At 44.9% G+C, this 13,456-nt stretch overlaps 1 protein-coding gene across 1 annotated transcript in view; it reads left to right on the top strand.

The window, feature by feature from the left end:
* LOC139009076 (ectonucleotide pyrophosphatase/phosphodiesterase family member 7-like) overlaps positions 1-11,884 on the top strand; it is a 35,651-nt gene extending 23,767 nt beyond the window's left edge. Inside the window, exons 3-6 of the mRNA XM_070413043.1 lie at positions 4,143-4,769; positions 7,259-7,496; positions 8,897-9,020; positions 11,311-11,884. Coding sequence (XP_070269144.1) covers positions 4,143-4,769; positions 7,259-7,496; positions 8,897-9,020; positions 11,311-11,380 — 1,059 coding nt within the window. The 3' untranslated portion in view covers positions 11,381-11,884. The remainder of the gene's footprint in view (positions 1-4,142; positions 4,770-7,258; positions 7,497-8,896; positions 9,021-11,310) is intronic.
* Positions 11,885-13,456: the final 1,572 nt, after the last annotated feature.

The following is a 13,456-nucleotide window of genomic DNA, read 5'->3' on the forward strand; positions in this document are numbered from 1 at the left end:
TAGGAAATACCAACTCTTGTTTTCAAAAAGCAACTTAAAAGTAATAGCCACATCGATGCAACACTACACTAAGGGAGAATAATGAACCTAATAAAACTAGCGATTTTCCAATTGCTATTGCTACTAGAAACACTGATTATGCTAATTAAAGGGTAGAATAGTAAATACCAACTCTTTTGCATCCAATTAAGTGCTCAGATTATTTCTCAGAAGTGTTTGTTGAAAATAGCACTTCTGATTATCATGGGTCCCAAATAAACAGAGTCGTGTGTGTGTGTGTGTGTGTGTGTGTGTACATGCACACTCACACACATTTCTCTCTGGAGCTCATTTCACAGAGCAGCAAAAACTCCTAAAATTCCTATGGGACCAAGTGAGAAAAATCAGTTTCCTAAGACTACAGCTTGGAATATCTTTAAAGAAGGTGTGTGTTGAAAATACAGCACATGAAAATAATTCAATTTCAAGATGGGAACACCTGAGATTTAACATGCAAACATCAGGAATTCAACTGAATATGCAGGGCTGCCTAAGTCCCCGGGAATTTCAATGTCAATTATTCTAAATAATAAAACAGCTGGTCAAACCACATTCTACAAAATGTTAGAAGTGTCATTTTTCCAGTCAATTCCATACTTCAGAGCAAAGTCAATTTATATGTAAGTTAAACAAAGAACCGTCGCTAAAAACTGAGAATTATGTCGATTGACAATCAGAAATGCAATAAATAAATATTAGAGGATTTGCAAGTTAAATCAACCATAGAAATTCTATTATCAGAAAGAAAATGTGTTACCTGTGGAGGTTACAAATAAGATGCTAGAACCCAAAAGAGAAAGAGTTTCTGTAATGATTCCATAAGTTAATCAGAATTCATGCATTCATTCAACATGCATTTAATCAACAGCACTTACTCTGAGCCAGGGCTGTTCTGGGTCCCAGGGAAAGTGTGGTCAATAAGAAAGACATGGTTCTTGGTCTCCTTGAGCTCACATTCTAGAGGAGAGAAACAGACAATAAATAAGTAAACAAATTAAGATGATTTCAGATTGGGGAAAGCACTTTAGAGAAAATAAAACTGGACCGCCTAATAGAAAATGAATGCTGGAGGGTAGAGAGGATAATATTTCACCTATAGCTATAGATAGCACAGCTCCTGAAGCCTTGAAAAGTATTTAGTATTAAGAACCTTAGGTCAAGTTTCCTAGAAGCAGAGCCTGAGGCAGGAATGCAGTGCAGGTAATGCACTGAGGGAGAGGTTTCAAGAGAAGGGAGTAAGGAAAACTGAGGGGCCAGGGGAAAGAGTTAAGTGAGATGTGGTCCCAGCTGGAGACCAGCTTCAGCCCGATCCCATGGGAAGCTCTGGAACATAAACTGAACCCCAATGTTGTCCCACCCTGAGGCCAGGGAGCTTGTCTTTTGTCCTCCCATCAATCACTGGCCACAGGCAGCTGGGGGTGAAGGAGATACCTTCCCAGATGAGACAGGACGTGGCTACTTGGATGAGGGTAATTTTCTAGATAGTGAGGCAGCTGAGAGTCTCACAGAAGTGGGTGTGGGTACATTGGTCCAGTAAGGGGATTTGGGTGGGCATCAATAGCAACCGTACAACTTCCAAATTACTTTCCTACTTCTCAAATGGACATGGGAAGTTTTGGCACTACTCTTGGTTATACTTTTCTGCTCATTTGTTGACAAAATAGCCACAACCTAGAGGTCATTATCCCAAAATTCTTTCCCATTTATTCTCCATATCATCAACATAGTCACACCATCACCATCCCTTGGTTCCACTGAAGCCAATAAACTTCAGAGTGTTTCTCAGAGCATCCAAATTGTGAGTGATACAAGAAGTGTCATATAACAGCCCTCAAGATAATAGTTTAGCAGAGATGAAGGAAAGCACTTGCTCCCCAAATAATAAGGCCATTCATTCACTGAACCAAAAATCTATTGAGTATCTACTATGTGCCTGTTCCTGGTTGGGGAGCTGCTTTGACCCACTTAGTGAGATGTGTCCACCTCATGGATAATACATTGGTGAACATACAGAACGTTATTTTCTTTTCCTAACTATTTTACCAAGCTTTGTCCAAAACCACCTTTCTGCTGGGGAGCAGATCACTTAAGAATGTTTTCATGCCCTGGTCAGGTAGCTTAGCTGGTTAGAGCATCGTCCTGATATGCCAAGGTAGCAGGTTTAATGCCCAGTGAGGACACATACAAGAACCAACCAATGAACGCATAAATAAGTAGAACAACAAATTGATGTATTTCTCTCTCTCAATTCAATTTTTTAAAAAGAATATTTTCATGACTTTGTAGTCACCTGCTTTGTTAAAACAGCCCCATTTCTAAAGAATCAGTTCTGCTCATGGTAGAACCTTCATCTCCAATCCAAGTCAAAACTCTCCTTCCCAGATTCCCCCATTATCCTCTCCATAGACCCTGTGGTGGTCCCAGCAGCCTGGAGTAGAAGGAGCATGGCCTGTGCTCAGCTCTTTCAGACACATACACACCCTTCCCTGGTTTACTCTCTGGAGACAAGAAAAGAAAGAAACATATAGGCTCCTCCCATGAAAGATTGTAGGGAGGCCATCCCCCTTTTCCTGATCACTGTAATTTGCTGCTCTACCTAGTTGCCTATGGTCTCACATAGAAGGGTGAAGGTAACCAGGCCTCACTGACAAGAGTCTCAGTGTCAAGCAGCAACCCCAGGCCTTTCTGGGGCCTTGCAAGACTCGGCCACATTTCATAGCTGACCCATCCTATTCCTCTGTTTGTAAAGAACTCAATGCCCTATCCTATAGTCATTTCTGCCACTACTGAAGTCCTCAACCTCACCTTCTCTCTGCAGTCCCCAACCCTGTGATGTACAGGCACATCCCAGATTCCCCTTTAGTACCCTGCAGGAGACAGAAACTAGAGGGAATAATCGTTGACCCCTCTTTACCTGACCATGCTACCTTGCCCAATGCTCTCTGTTCCTCTCCAGGAAAAATAAAAGCTAAGCTCATTAGCTTACTAATTTGCTCTACATGCATTTAGTCCTCACAACTACCCCATGAAGTGGAATAATCATCTCCATTTTACAGACGTGGAAACTGAGGTGGAGAGCATGAGTAACATGCATCCAAGTGGTGGGAAAGACTATCACCAGGCAATCCAGCATCAGAACACACTTTTAACTACCATCCTATTCTGTCTCTGAGCAGGTTGTCAGGCCCAGTGGTTGAGCAAACTGCACAGTGAACAAGATAGTCTCCCCTTCTTGCATACACCCCCAAATTTTATAAGCATTAGATATGGGAACCAGTAGGGCAGATTCTCCCCTCTCCAACAGCCCCAGAGGAAGTCCCATGATTGTATCTCATTAGCTTGGACATGGGCCCAAGGCTGAACCAACTACAGTGACCAGAGGATGCAGTGTCCTCTAGCCAAGCTAGAACCTCAGCCCACATCTGGAGCCAGATGTGGAGCCAACACATCCTGAACCTGGCATGAAGCAAGGGCAGAGAGGAGAGTCTCCAGAGACAGTCAGGGGACTCTGAACCAGTAGACAGAGGAGTGGGTGCTGGGCAAGCAAACATATTAACTGTCCACTGCACACACTGGGGAAGACCTGTAGTGGCTTGTTATATCTGGAGGCAAAGAGTGCCTACTATGTGCCAAAACATGATGTCCAACATTTTACCTTAAAATTAATTGGCTCAAACCTCACAAAAATTCTGTCAACTTTTTGGCATTTTACATGTAGAAACACTGAAGCATAAGAGATTAAACAACTCACTATCACCAATTTAGAGCCATTTTTCCTCCATTCTAGTGAATTTTTTAAATTTTATTTTATTTTATTTTTTTGCCATCTCTGAAGTTAGAATACATCTTCCAATCCCTGGAGTGTGGTGTTTTAATTGACAGCATTGCTTTTCCTATCAGTGCATAAAATAATGGCATGTCTTTCAACTAATGGAGTTTTAGATTTAATGAGATCCTAGTGAAGCCAAGAATGAAATCCACCCTCATCTGACTCCAAAGCCCATGTGGTTCCTAAACCTCTGGACAAGGGTAGGGATGTTGATCAGGTGGGCTTTGCTTGTTCTGAGAAATGGCCTGATGGAATTTTCTTCTTGTCCCTGCAGGGGAGGAAGACTGCGTCATTCCACTATCCCGGGGGAGGTGCTAAATACAAAGGTGAAGCCGTCCAGAGGTCCCTGGTGGAGTCTTACACTCACCCAGACAGCAACGAGACAGAGTGGAGGGAGAACATTGATATTGTCATGAACTGGTTCACTAAGGAAGACTTTGACTTTGTGACTCTGTACTATGGAGAGCCAGATAATGTGGGACACAAATTCGGGCCCGAGACGGAAAACAGAAGGGTAATAATTAAGCAAATCGACAGAACCATCGGGTACCTGGTAGAAGCCATTGAGAGGCACGGCTTGACTGAGCACCTCAATGTCATCATCACATCAGACCACGGCATGACTACAGTAAAAAAGAAGCCCAATGTCACTGAGATCCTCTTGACCAACTACATCAAGTACAGGGACTTAGTCAAGTTTGATATTGTGGACTATGGAGGCTTTGGGATGCTCCTGCCCAAACCAGGGAAAGAGGAAGCCCTTTACCAAGCACTGAAGAATGCACATCCACACCTCCATGTCTATAAGAAGGAGGAATTTCCAGAACGCTTCCACTTTGCTAAGCATGAGCGGGTCCTGCCAATCCTAGTATATGCGGACTCTGGTTACAACATCAATGGGGTGAGTTGATTTTTAAATGAATAAAGTCATCTTGGATCTGGGAGAGAGCCACTAGGGAGAGACAGTTCTGGAAAACAACAAAACATAAGTGTATGCACAGTGAGTGGTAACACACTGTTTTCTACATGTTCCCTACTCCCACACCCCACATCCCATGCAATCACCCCTGCCTCACATCACTACTTATCCAATGACAAACACCCCTGACCAAGGCTAATTATCCAGCACTGTGCTAAAAACTTAACATGAGTTAGTTCATGTCTGTCTAAAGATAGATGCTCTTATCTCCCTCATTTTAATAAGAAACCAGAGTTAGAGAGGAATGATTTGGGATTAGAAGTATAAAGCTGAAGTCTGAACCCATAATTGTGTTTGCAATCTCTGTTTGATTATTATGCACAGATCACCAGGAGATTCACCAAAAAACTACTTACTGGTTCCCTTGGTACACATCAAAAAGAAAAGAAAAAGAAAAAAAGCAATCCTATTCATACAAAAATGTATATACCGATGCTCATAGCAGCATTATTCACAATAAGCAAAAAGTGAAAACAACCCAAATGCCTATCAACTGATGAATGGATAAACAAAATATGGTATATCCATACAGTGGAATATTGTGTAGCCATTAAAAGGAACAAAGAACTGATACATGCGACAACTCACATGAACCTTGAAAACATTATGCCCAGTTAGATACGAAGGACCACATATTGTATGATTCCATTTAAATGAAATATCCAGAACAGGCAAATCAATAGAGATAGAATATAAGATTAGTGGTTGTCTAGGGCCAGAGGTGGAGAGGACTTGGGGACAAATGGGGAGTGACTACAGAAGGCCACAGGGTTTCTTTTTGGGATGACGGAAATCTTCTAAGCTGGTTGTGATAATAGTTGCACAGCTCTGTGCATACACTAAAAATCATTGAATTGTACACTTTAAATGGATAAATTGTATGGCATGTAAATTTTATCTCAATAAATTTTATTAGATTTGAATAAGCAAATCTAAAGAAGAAAATACCAAAACCAATGCTAATTGTGAGACATAAGTAAAATGGTCTGGTTTTTCTTAACTACCAACCAACAATTCATGTCAGAACAAAGTTGATGTGATATTTAAATATCACATAACAGAATACCATCTCAGGTATAGCTTGAAGAATCCTTATCTAAGGCTGTGGACAGGGCCAAACATTATCATTATGTTTGCAATCTGTATATTCTCAGCTTGCTACAAGACTTGGGAAAATTCACTAGGTTATTATCTAGTGGTGGTGGAATTATTCACAATAAAGTGCAACAATTTATTGGTATTTTGTAATCCTTCAAACAGCCCAAACCACTGAGGATGTGTGCCCAACGCTAAGGCCTCTCCAAGGAGAGATTCCAGAGTCAGTGGCCTCTTTGTAAACCTGGTTCATGATGTAATAGGTTGCAAGTATGGCGAAGGCATTTAATGGGACCGTCACATTCCCAACATGACAACCAGAGAGTTTGAGGGAATAGGATGCTGTGATCAGTTTAATCTTCTGGAAAACTAACAATTAGACAGAAAATCTTTTGGTCTCAGTACATCTCACTGAGTACACTACTCAGATTTCCACTCATCTGCCTGCCTTGAGGTGCAGAGTAAAGTGGATGCTACTCTTCTCTCTTCAGGGACTAAAGAGCTTGCAAACCACATGAGGGAGTCACTGGGGCACTTGCTCTTGATGGGCTTCCCTATGGCCTTAAAGGTCATTGGACTGGTTTCTTTAGGGCGAGGAAGCCTGAGCTGAGTGACAGGAGCTTTCTGTAGTCACCTGGCCAAATATGAGACCAACTTTCCAAAGTACAGAGCACCATATTTCTTCCCTGCTGTTGTGACTGATGTTACTTAGTCATTTTTCAAGGGGCACAGACAAAAACCTATCTGGCATTCATTAAACAATTACCTACAGTCCTTATTCTCTCTTCTCCAAACTCCCCCCAAATATAAATATATATATATATACACACACTTTTATGCCATAAAAAACATACTTGGCTCTAGAACCATACAGTCTGGGTTCAGACACCTGCTCCAAACCCTGCTACTACATGACTCAGGGCAGGCTCCTCAGTTTTCACATCTTCAAAATAGGGAGGATAATAACAGTGCCCTCGCTGGGCCACTGTGAGGGTAAAAAGAGTTAACATATATTTATAAAGCATTCAGAACAATTCAAGGTACATTGTAAGCACTCTCTGCTTGAGCTTATTGTCATTGTCAGTATTGTTATCATTATATTCTTGCTGTTTCTAATGGGTATGCTTTCTAATTAATTCTATCTTAAAGATCTTTCATTCTTTGCTCTTCTCTCTGCCATTGCGGAAAGCAGTGTCCTTCCTTGTCATTTAAATTTTCAAAGATTTCATGGATCCAACAAGCATGATATTAACTAAGGGGCAGTTTTCTTTCAGTGAATTTGATCCTAAAATGGCTTTTTTGTTGTTATTTTTCAGCGACTTATAATTTACTTCAACAAAGGAGACCATGGCTTTGATAATGATCTCGAGGACATGAAGACCATATTCAGAGCTTTTGGGCCAAATTTCAAGAAGAATCACCTGGCTGAGCCTTTTGACAGCGTCCATATCTACCCACTCATGTGTAAGCTCCTGGGGGTTACCCCCGAACCCCACAATGGCTCCCTGGCAGTCACTCAAGAAATGCTTGTGGACTCTTTCGAACAGCAACCAGGTGAGATGCAAAAGCAACGACCAGAAAATTGGCAGTTGCTTCCTGTCCTGAGAAAGAATAGATTCATAATGGGGTCTCCTGGGGAGGGGATGAAATCAAGCAGAATAATCCTGTTTCCCAGCAGCTTCAGCACCCCCGGTACAAGAAATCAGCAGCTCTAAAAAGATAGCAGAGGAGGTAGGGAACCCCTGGATGTGCTGGTGACATTTTACATAGTGCTTCAGGGGCAAAGGGAAGGCTCTCCATATAGGAAGTCAGAGGATAATCCTACTGATCATCAGAAATCGTGTGCAGTCTGCCCTTTGTAGATACCCAAAATTAGTCTTCCTTCCCCAACTCCATGTATGCTAGCGCCTGGAGAAAAGCTGCTAACCATTTCACTCACTGCTGAAGAAAGGGGCAAGGGTTCCTGTAAATGAGGTTGCTAATTCTTAAGACTTCGAAATCCTAAATCTGGCCCCTGGCCAGGGGCTCAGTTGATTGGATCGCCTTCCCGTACACTGAGTTCAATCCCCAGTCCGGGCTCCTGCGGGAGGCAACCAACAAACCAATCGATGTTTCTCTCATCTTGCGTTCTCTCTCTCTCTCTCTCTCTCTCTCTCTCTCTCTCTCTCTCTCCCCCCCCCCTCCCTCCGTCCCTCCCTCCCTTTCTTTCTCTCTTTAAAATCAATAAACACATCCTTGGGGGAGGGTTTTTTAAAAATCCTGAATCTGGGCGACATGAAGGAAGAAAGAAATCATCTCTGGGAATTCAGTGTTTGCAAACACTGGCCAGCTTTTCTCCTGCCGGGAGAGACTCAGATACTGCCTAATGATTTATTGAGTGCTTAGAGCAACCATATTCAATCAAAACAGAGAATAAAGAAGAGCTTCCTGCACCCTTTTCCCTTCTTCCAAGCCACTGCCCACGATCTTCTTGTGAACTTACAGAAAGCAGGCCATTTTGCAGAAAACTAATCAAGTAAATGACCACTTCACCAAAGTATTGAGGACTTTTTAAAACACATTAGAATTTTGCTCAACTATTTGGACCCCACTTCTGTCCCATAGCACACTGGGAGCTGGGGAAAGGTGTGTCTGACCACCAGTTATTAATAAGCAGTAGACATCCCACCAACTGATTTTCAGTGAATTGGCTTTTAGCAAATTGGTCATTTGGCAAAGTGGTCATTAGGCAAATGGGTCATTTGGCGAATAGGTCATTTAGTAAATCGTCTTTCAATGACTTGCCCTGTGAGATTTCTCTACAGTGAGCACTTTCTTGGGTTAAATGTACATTTCATTTCCATAATTAATATTCACTAGCGCCTGGATGGGAAACTTCCCACGGACCCTGGAGCATCTGAAACAGCCTCTTAATAATCAGACAATTAAAAACCATCTGATTTTTTTTTTAACAGGAGCAGAGATGCAGAGGTCATCTGTTCTCCAAAATACAGCAATAGGTCTCGGGACTGTCACAGGAGTTCTTGCAGTTCTGTTTGTCGCTAGCGTGACATACACAGCCATTCGTCGGAAAAAGGAGTGAGTGGCCTTTGGGTTTCCTGTGGTTGGTGCACATTGTAATCATCCATTTCAATCACTTCCTGCCACAAGGGGTCCAGCACTTTGAGAACCCAGCAACCAGAGCCAGCTTGGGCCCAGGACTCAGAAGAGACCCCAGCTTGGTTTAATAAGCTACTATCACAGTCTCAAAATTCTTAACAAGGACCCTGCATTTTCATGTTGCACTAGACCCCCAAATTATGCACTAGTTGTATTAGTTTTCTAGGGCTGCCATAACAAAGTACCACAAACTGGGTGGCTTAAAACAACAGAAAAGTATTGTTTCATAGATCTGGAGGCTAAAAATACAAAATCAAGGGTTGGGCAGGGCCATGGTCCCTCTGAAACCTGTAGGGGAGGGTCCTTCTGTGCCTCTTCTAGCTTCCGGTGGTTGCCAACAGTCCTTGATGTTCTTCCTCCAATCTCTGCCTCCATTGCCACACTGCCCCCTTCTCCCTGTGTCGCTATCTTCTAAGGCAGTGGTTCTCAACATTCCTAATGCCTTGACCCTTTTAATACAGTTCCTCATGTTGTGGTGACCCCCAACCATAAAATTATTTTCGTTGCTACTTCCTAACTGTAATTTTGCTACTGTTATGAATCGTAATGTAAATATCTGATATGCAGGATGCATTTTCATTGTTACAAATTGAACATAATTAAAGCATAGTGATTAATCACAAAAACAATATGTAATTATATATGTGTTTTCCGATGGTCTTAGGCGACCCCTGTGAAAGGGTCGTTCAACCCCCAAAGGGATCACGACCCACAGGTTGAGAACCACTGTTCTAAGGACACCAGTCATGGGATTTAGGGCCCCCTGTAATCCAGTATGACCCTATCTTAATTTAATTATGTCTGCAAAGACCCTATTTCCAAATAAGGTCACATTCCTAGGACTTTTACCATAACCCTGGGGGAGGGGAACAATTCAACCCATAATATTGGTTCTGCCACCCATCAAAGCATTATATGAGCTGGTGCACTGCTCTCTACATCTCAGTAGTTTATCATAGACTGAGCCTTCCGTATTCTTGCACACAACCCTGACCATTTTTCTACTTGGACATAGCATGGGGACCTCCCGAACACTATAAACTACCAAAAAGCAGAACTTTACTTAACCTTAACTCCATTTCACAGCCCACAGTTAACGTAATTTCTATTTAAACTATAAAATTTTCCTGTGAGTTGAAACATGACCTATAAAGGTCTCTATACCCTGAAGCAACATTTTAGAAAGAAATCAATTGGTCCTTTTTTACAGAAACCATTAGCCATAGGAGAGATACAGGAAAAACTGCAATGTACTGATTGAATTGCCATGCCCACAGCATAATTTCTAAAAGGCAACCGTTGCATACAGTTAAAATGCATTAGGTTTTTATTATTATTACTATTAAAGAAAGCCTCAAATCCAGAAGCTGAATCACTAATTTGGCATGTGCTCATGCACATCCCTCTTGCCACTGGAAGGACCACTGGGATGTCCTAATGCTTCTCTCCATATCGACACCACCTGGAGTTTTTATTTGTGTTACACAGCAGTCCTAATCTTCACTTACGCCTGAACATACCACACCTTTGAGGTCCATAGAACCTTAAACATCCCTTCAGTGCCTTGACCCTTCCAGAGTCAGACCTGAAAGTCCCTCCTGAGAGCCCACACGCAAAGATGAAGGTTTCTTCTGGGTGTAGGTCAATGCTGCACTGCGACCCACTCAGGATCCTTCCCCAATCTGCTTCCCATCTCCAGCATTAGGTAAGGTTGGACCAGCCTAGGCTTATTAATATCTTAGTATAACGTCAGACAGTGTTACTATGGCACTAACTATACATGTCCTTTCACTCCTTGGAGCAATGGTTCTCAACCTGGGGTCGCGACCCCTTTGGGAGTCGAACGACCCTTTCACAGGGGTTGCCTAAGACCATCGGAAAACACATATATAATTACATATTGTTTTTGTGTTTAGTCACTATGCTTTAATTATGTTCAATTTGTAACAATGAAAACACATCCTGCATATCAGATAATTTACATTACGATTCATAACAGTAGCAAAATTACAGTTATGAAGTAGCAACGAAAATAATTTTATGGTTGGGGGTCACCACAACACGAGGAACTGTATTAAAGGGTCGCGGCATTAGGAAGGTTGAGAACCACTGCCTCAGAGGAAAGATAATTAATAGCTATTATGTGTGTTCATAGAGTAAGCCCTGTGTTTATGAGTTTAACTGACCCATTGCCATTGGTTTTCTGCAGGCAGAGCGCCTATCAAAACAGCGGAAGTGAACCAGTGCACCTGACCGAAATCCCGAGAGTCGCCCTTTAGGACAAAGACTCAAATCATAGTGAAGACTCATTGTGTCGCTGGTGACCCCATCTCCGGACACTGTGACTAGGAGGATTTTCGCAACATCTCGGGACCCGAACCCAGGAGTTCCATGTGAAGACATAGCAATCGCCACAGCGCACCTTCTTTCTCTACGTCAGCGGTTCTCAACCTGTGGGTCGCGACCCCTTTGGGGAGCGAACGACCCTTTCACAGGGGTCGCCTAAGACCATCGGAAAACACATATATAATTACATACTCTTTTTGTGATTAATCACTATGCTTTAATTATGTTCAATTTGTAACAATGAAATTGGGGGTCACCACAACATGAGGAACTGTATTAAAGGGTCGCGGCATTAGGAAGGTTGAGAACCACTGCTCTAAATCAACAAATGTTGGAGGAATGAAAGATAAACCACTCTTGTGCCAGATCCTGTGCTCTCCTGGTTGTGGAAAAAGCACAACAGATATGAGAGAATAAACGCATTCAATTAGAATGAATTCTCCTCTCTAGTGCTCAGAGCTGAACAGGGCTCCAGTGTCGCTCATCCGAAGGGGGTGAGGAGATTTAATCTATCCTCTCGTCTGCCTTCTGCAAATTAGCCCTTGAGATGCTTCTAAGCAGAGTTTTGTGAGAGATTTGTGAAGTCAGCCTGCAGACTTTGAACACGGTTCAAACTCCAGGGGCAGCGCTGGGACGTGGGGAACTATCTGCCCTGCCTTTCACTCCAGACGCGCTCATGTCACAAAGAAGTCATTACTGTTTAATCTCCCTCCCTATCCCTACCTCTGTGCCACTCCACAGCACCCCAGAGGCCCCTTGCTCTTCTCTCAGACCCTTTTCCCTGCAGTCGCCCTCCCTCGGGCTCCGAGCTCGCCGGCCTGGCATAGAATGCCGTCCTGCTTCTGCCTGCGGGTGCGATGATTACGTCACTGGCCCCTTCCCCCACGAGCCCCTGAGGCCCCGGGAGCAGGGACCACTCCCGGCTTTTCTCACTGCTGCAGCCCCAGCGCCAAGCACGTGAGAGCCTAATCGGCATTTGGTGAACCAACGTTTCCCTGGGGTTAGGGACTGACCCAAAGGCTGGGGGAGCGAGAGCTCCGGGCTCCCGTGGGAGGAGGCCATGGAGAGGACGCGACCTCCGGCGGACCTGCGAGCGCCTCTCCCCTCCCTCCCCTCCCCTGCCCGCTGTCCCCAAAGCGGGAGCGGGTTCCTGAGAGAACTGTGGTGAGGGACCACCCGGAGTGGGCACGGGCACGACTGACCCGGTCAAGGCCTCTACGGAAACTGTTAAGATTCCTGCGGGGAGCGCGGAGACCTTCTCCTCTCGAGACTCCCCAGACAAGACTCTTCAACAAGTTCCCTTATTAAACCTGCCACCTCCCCGTCTGGGGTGGCCTGCCTCTCTCCCGTTTCTCTTCGCCCTCCGTGTGCCAGACAGTTTGCAAAACAACACCCTGACCTAAATGCCCTTTTCCAAGGAGGGAAAGGGCGGCCATGGCCGGAGCCCACGGACCCCGGGCCTGAGGAGGCACCCCCTCCAGGGGCATGAAGGGCGGTCAGGGTCCCTTTTGCCCATTCACACAGAGAGGTGGCGCCAACGGGGACAGGCCTAGGTTAGGGAGGCGGGGGCTGCCCCCGACAAAGAAACCCTCGGGAAAGTGCGGGAACAGCAGAACGTTTACCGGCATCTCAGCCTCAGCGGACGCTCCCCGGGGAGCGCTCGCGGCGCTGCAAAGCTTTCGTGTGGCGCCAAACCCTGGCCCCGCCCCGCCCGCGCCTGGCCCCGCCCCTTCCGACCCTGGCCCCACCTCCCAGGTCTCAGCTCGCCCGAGCCGCCTCCGGCACCCGCCTCCAACTTTCCCCAAGTCCCGCCTCCCAGAGCCCGCAACGCCCTGACTTCCCGCCCAAACCACACCCGGGGACCCGAGCACCGCCTAACCTCTCCAACCAGAGCTCGAGCGCGCCTGGCCCCGCCCCCTCCCCCTCCGGCCTTCTCTGGCCTCTTCAAGCCCCGCCCTCGGCCCCCGCCAGTCGCCAAGGCTGGTCCCGCCTCCTCCGGGCTCCTCCCC

This window comes from Myotis yumanensis, unplaced genomic scaffold, assembly GCF_028538775.1.
Source record: "Myotis yumanensis isolate MYYU_CA2020_CCGP unplaced genomic scaffold, mMyoYum1.0.hap1 SCAF_4, whole genome shotgun sequence".
NCBI classification, from domain to species: Eukaryota; Metazoa; Chordata; class Mammalia; order Chiroptera; family Vespertilionidae; genus Myotis; species Myotis yumanensis.